The sequence below is a fragment of the Cololabis saira genome, chromosome 23 (assembly GCF_033807715.1).
Source record: "Cololabis saira isolate AMF1-May2022 chromosome 23, fColSai1.1, whole genome shotgun sequence".
Classification (NCBI taxonomy): domain Eukaryota; kingdom Metazoa; phylum Chordata; class Actinopteri; order Beloniformes; family Belonidae; genus Cololabis; species Cololabis saira.
Genome location: NC_084609.1, coordinates 12,174,153 through 12,180,228, shown reverse-complemented (window position 1 = coordinate 12,180,228; position 6,076 = coordinate 12,174,153). Strand labels below are relative to the sequence as shown.

Sequence of the window (6,076 nt, the reverse complement as noted above, 5' to 3'; positions counted from 1 at the left end):
TTTATCGTGACGACACTTAAGATTAATGTAAAAACACAAAAAGGGATGCCATGTCCACTTAACTTATGTTATTTATGTCCAGGTTTATTTCACTTTCACCTTATAATTATTATAATGAAGGGCTTGACAATTGAATGTGTAATTAGCAAAAATTGGATAGCCATCATGTTGCACACGGGAAACAGAAGCTAACTCCATGGCCAGCGGAGAAGAAACTGAAAGTGAAACTTAACTTGCAGGCTACAAAATAGTTTATGATACAACAAATAAATAAATAAATAAATACATAATGCCATAAAGGGCATCACTCTCTCTGTAGGAGTTCTTTTTTCAGAGGACAGTTTGTTTTTAGTGTAGGAACTAACTTCACAAATTCGGCTTTTCTTTTGTGAAAATCAACATTTTCATTGGCAAGGAAATTCTTTTGCGTCTTTTTCATTCATTTACACCAATAAACCCTAAACAGCAAGTCAAAGGAGTTTCCAACTTATGCAGCAACCCAAAGAGTAAAAAGTGGAACCTTTAAAGGTTTCTTGGTCCAGTAATGCTTTTACTTCTGTGGGGGGTAAATAACACAGTGCAGCTATTTTGCCCAGACACATTCAGTTAACTTAAAGCACCTGCTGTGAAACTTGAGGTGACTATTTAATAGCTCCTGAAAGCCTTAATGTGTATTTATTCCCAACATAAAGTCAGTGCGTTGTAAAGACTGACTGAAAAAAAAAGGTGCTTGTTGCAGGGCGACAGCCAGTGTTGGGTAGAGTTTCACATTCTATATATAAGCCTGTTGACTGTGTCCCCGCTGATCTATTTAAATGCCAGAGTTCCCCTGTCAAAACAGAGAGAGGGGCGCAACAATATGATGGACCTTTTTGAGACCAGCACTTATCTTTTTGGTGATTTACGCTATTTGGAGGAAGGGGATCATGGACCACTACAACACCTGGACATGGCGGGGGTGTCCCCTCTGTACAACAGCAATGACAGCCCGCTGTCCCCGGGGCAGGATAATGTTCCGTCGGAGACCGGGGGCGAAAGCAGTGGAGAGGAGCATGTGTTCGCTCCTCCGGGGCTCCAGGCACACTGCGAGGGCCAGTGCCTCATGTGGGCCTGCAAAATCTGCAAGAGGAAGTCGGCGCCGACGGACAGGCGCAAGGCCGCCACGCTCAGGGAGAGGAGGAGGCTCAAGAAGATCAACGAGGCCTTTGACGCTCTGAAGAGGAAGACCGTGGCCAATCCCAACCAGAGACTACCCAAGGTGGAGATTTTACGCAGCGCCATCAGCTACATCGAGAGGCTACAGGACCTGCTGCAGACCCTGGATGAGCAAGAGAAAGCGCAAAATGGATCGTCCTTTAACATCAAAGACAACAGTGTAAGGCTTTATTCCACACCAGCCTTGAGGAGAAACTCTTTGTGGTGTTCATTTGAGAGTCTAAACCTGTCCACGAAGGTGTGAGACTCAAATGACTTTCAAATGACATCACTATCCCTGCTTAGACTTTTACTGTCTTTGTAGAGTTTTAAATGGCATCATTATCCGTCTGGCGTGAGCAAACATTACTTTCTTTATCAGTTAATACGCTCTTACTCCTGCTCCCTTTGCTGTCTTTATTTTTCTCTGCACTGCTCATCAGTTTGATGAAAGTATTCAAGATTGTGTTTGTGTACACATTGGTTTATGAACTGCTTTGAACATCTGGAAACAAGAACAGGTTGACATGCTTGTTTCTTGTTTCTGCAGGTGACCAGTGATGCAAACCACTGGAAGAAGACCTCTGAGATGTGGCCAAGCTCTGCTGATCATTCCACTACACCAATGACCCAGAGAGAAGGTACGTCAAACATCACTAACAATCCGCAATTAATGCATGAAGCGTAGCCACTGGACACTGGACAGTCATATGACTTAGATCAAGACTTTTCCAAGACAACTCCCTGCTAAGCCTTCCTAATTTGTTTGACCAATGGCCGCCAAAGACCTGGCTAAATTTGCAGTGGAAATGAGTAGCTCAGTCATGAGTGAAATTAAAAATGTAGAAGTAATTTGAGTGTTTTTTTAACAGAATAAATCATTTCCATTATTGGCCAACTGGATTGTTATATAAAGAACACTGTACTTGCGTGTCAAATGACAAGCCAGTGAGATGGATTAGGGCCGTGTTTTTTCAGACTTTAACTGTTTGGCTGTTCACCATAGTGCCACCACCAGACTGGCTGGGAGCACCTGTACAGCATTTTCTAGACAGCCAAACCAGCTTAACACCAGCTATACGAGTCCTGCTGTGATTGGTCTGGTATGTTCTGTACCGGTGTCCCTAACCCTAACCCTAACCCTAACCCTAACCCTAGCAGACCTTTGTCACGAGAGAGAATTTCACAACGTGAATGGGTTTTGGTTTTACCCATTCACTTCTCGAGGTATTTAGTGATATTTTGGTGTCCTCTATGGGTTCAGTATCTACGGATATGGTTGCATGAAAGCTCTATGAGTCCTGAAGGTCAATGGCTGCCATGTTTCAGGGCCAACCTCACTCACTCGACCGTAATGCAACATTCCCATCGTGGTACTGACACAGTCAAAAGCCGATAACTAGACATCAGTTAAATGTTTCATGGACGTATTTTATAAATCGAACATACTGGACAGCTGTGCTGGCATATGAAACTTATGTGCTATATGTCCAGCTAATCACAGTTTGAGTGTAAAGAATGTGGCCAAAATGCATTTTTGATGTGCCATAATGTGCTTGAGCCATCTTGTTGCGGTTTTTAATACATGACTTCCAGTTAATGGTCAAGTGTAATGCAATCTGTATTAGAATTTCATATATGCGGGTGCTTTAAATTCAATTATATTGAAAAAAACCAACAAAATTAAACCAAACAAAAAAACTTCAGTGAATCTTTTCTTTGTTTTGCTCTCAGGAACCAGTGAGTCCTCTGCCTCCTCCAGCCTCCTCCGCCTCTCCTCCATCGTGGACAGCATCACCAATGATGAGAAAATCAACTTCCCCGTGGAAGTGTCAGAAAACTGAAATGTCAGAGAACATCTTAAAAACAATTTCAGCATTTCAAATTTCCATTGTGTATCTCTAAATTCTTTCCATGGCGTCTAACCATTCTGGCTTCTGTTTGTCATCAAGTCTTTCGTTTGTATAGGAGCAACAAATTTGTAAATATTTTATATTGACATAATGTTTAGATATATTTATTTTATGTTCAAAGTTAACAAGCTCTTGAAGAAAAAAACAAACATTTGATGTCAATATTTGTACATAAAACTGACCAACAAAATAAATGACACAATTGTGATTTTGCATTCGTGGAAACGGTTGTATTTTTCTTGTTTTACTTCATGCTATGGTTGTAATGTCAGCGACTGTTCATGTCCAGTACAAGATTTGCTCTTGGAAACAAAAAAGAAAACAAAAATACTGCAGAGACATTGCTGCATCCCTGGATTTGATGCAAAGCTGCATGAAAAGAAGAAAAACACTATTAGTTATAGATCTAGCAGTTCCACTAACATTCACGCCTGTTAGGAGACCATAAAAACTGTCTAAACTGCCCTGGAACAGTTTGCTGCCGGTCTGCCGCTCTTTGTTCACCAGCGGGCCTGATCCCACGACAGTAACTCGAGTCTCCAGCGGACGCGGCGCGCCTCCGCTCTCCGCTCTCCTCCCCTATCACATGGTGGGGACATGGAAACTTGGGCTGCAGGCATGAGCGCAAAGCCCAGCGGGATAACGAAGCCATCTAAGCCATTAGGTCTTAATTCATCATCACTCATGTCACCATCACATGGCCAAACGTTTACAGAAAAATGTGCGACACGATGCCCCGAGGCCCGGGGATCCATCAAATACGGCATGTCAGGTATTGACGTGCGAGGAAGGGTGCTGGATGTTGTGATCGCTGGAGATGACGTAAACAGGGTGACCTTTGGGACTCGTCTCTCTCCGGCTTGCAGACACATGCTCACCAAGTTTAACGAGACAAGAAGACCTCGATTATAACGTCACACGACTTAAAGAAAACCGAAGCAAAAAGAATCATACTAATAAATAAAGAAACATATCTTTAACTTATCAAAATAATAAATGACTGTACTGCTATTTGTAAAGGTCAAGAACGCTGAGGTGCTCTCAAAACATTTTTAGTAGTACTTCTGCTCCCGCAGCTGTGGAAGATCTCATTTTATAGCCTGTTCAAAGCCTTTTTTTTATAGTTTGTGTGTTACTGTCGTGGCATTGTGTCTTTATCTCAGACCTGTGCTTTGCTTGTCCCCGAGCTGTGGCAAACAAAACTAGTTTCCTTTTAATTAAAATCAGCTAATTGCTGCACATGTACTCACTCAAAACACAAAAGACCAAACATTTCAAACTAAACTTCTGTATTGGATGTTTTTTTTTGTGTTTTTTTTCAACCAAATGTAACATCATAATGCTGTTAGAGCTTTGACACAATTTCTAACGATATAAAAACATTGATAAAATAACGGCACTTGGCTGCACACACGCTAGAAAGTGCCTCCCGGAGAGTTTTCACATTGTTGCGTGCTTATTCTTGAGTAAATGATGTGAACGCTCCCTTCATGGCAGCTGAACTAAAAGCTGCGACCATCCAATAAAACGGAGTTCTGATACAGCGGTTTTCAACGGCGCTATCTTGCAAAATATCCTGCTTTCTGCAGAAACCCGATACCTCCCAACAGTAATGTGATTTTAATGGGCTCCTGCTCACTCACTGTGATCGCAATGTTCCTTCATTTTCAGCTCTTTTGTGTAACTGCCAGAGTAATGGCTGCTACAAGGCAGACCTTTGTACAAGAACAAGAACTACTTGGCTCCACATGGGTACCTAACTTCTGTTCTAAATTTGCGGTTCATGCTGGCGTTTTATCTCCAAATGTGCTTTAAATTTATTGTCTGATCTTTGTGTTGCTTTGCTTGTATCTCGCCTGACTTTGCAGGGCTTTCCGTGTCGCTGATGAGACCATATCATTCTCATTTGGCTGTGAAGACAGCGTTTTAGGAGTCAGAGCTGATGAAAGGCGGCCTCCCTTTGGAAGCTGGTAAACCTGGAACCTTGAATATCCTGCCATGAGAAAGGACTTAGAGCTGCAGGGCTGGCAGCGCACCTCTTTTTGTTCACTGCCAAACAAATGGTGTTGCCACTCAAAATGTTTTTTTTCTTCTTCTTCTTTCTTTTGTTTCACTGATTCTTCAGGGTGGGATGTAAAATGGACATTATGCAGGGGATAAAAAGCCTTCAGTGAAAAGAAAACAATAAAAGGGAATGTTTGCCACATTCATTTGATTCATTTTTAAACATTTTGCTCTCTTTTAAGAGCTTCTTCACAAATTACCGTAAAATTCTGTTGCCTGCAGTATTTATGCAGCATATTGTAGCAAAAAATGATACTATATATAAGTATAAGTATGGAATATAAAGCCGGAGTAATGTGAATTTGAAGCAGTTTTGAGTAATAATAGAATATAGTACCTTCTGTATTTGCAGCGTAAATGGCAATTAATGTTATCAAGGGAAATTAAGTACAACAATAAATTGGTATTTTAAGCTTTAAGACTTGAAAGTGTCCTTCCACTTGAGTGATAGTGTGAACAGAGTCCCTGCAGACAAATTAAGGTAATGTCTACAAAGGACTCTTTGTACAGGCACCTCAGTCGGGTCACTGCCACCTTGTTTTGAGCCCATATAAGTCCACCACCGCTGTCATGAAAACTATTTTTGATAGACACGTATGGTGGAGATTTCATGGCCTCTTCTTCTAACACTTTAATTTGTCATAAATACATATTGGTTATTTGGAAGAAGAGGCCATGAACACCTTCCTTCTGTGTCTGTTGTGGGACATTAGTGATTACCTTGTTCGGACCAATGAACAGAGATGCCTGGAAAAACACTTTTTCTACACATACAAAGTTAAAATGACCCCATTTACACAAGGATTTAAGTGAAATGGCTCATTTGAAACTGGTCCGTCGATTATTTTTTTTTATTTATGATGCTATACGCATCCTAAATAAAGCAGGGTATTATGATCATACTA

The 6,076-nt window shown here is 41.2% G+C and overlaps 1 protein-coding gene across 1 annotated transcript; it reads left to right on the top strand.

Moving 5' to 3' along the window:
• Positions 1-834: 834 nt before the first annotated feature.
• On the top strand, positions 835-3,332 carry myf6 (myogenic factor 6). The gene is made up of 3 exons (XM_061714174.1): positions 835-1,375; positions 1,745-1,835; positions 2,929-3,332. Exons 1-3 carry the CDS (start codon positions 860-862, stop codon positions 3,036-3,038), a joined length of 717 nt encoding a protein of 238 aa, XP_061570158.1. The 5' UTR covers positions 835-859; the 3' UTR covers positions 3,039-3,332.
• Positions 3,333-6,076: the final 2,744 nt, after the last annotated feature.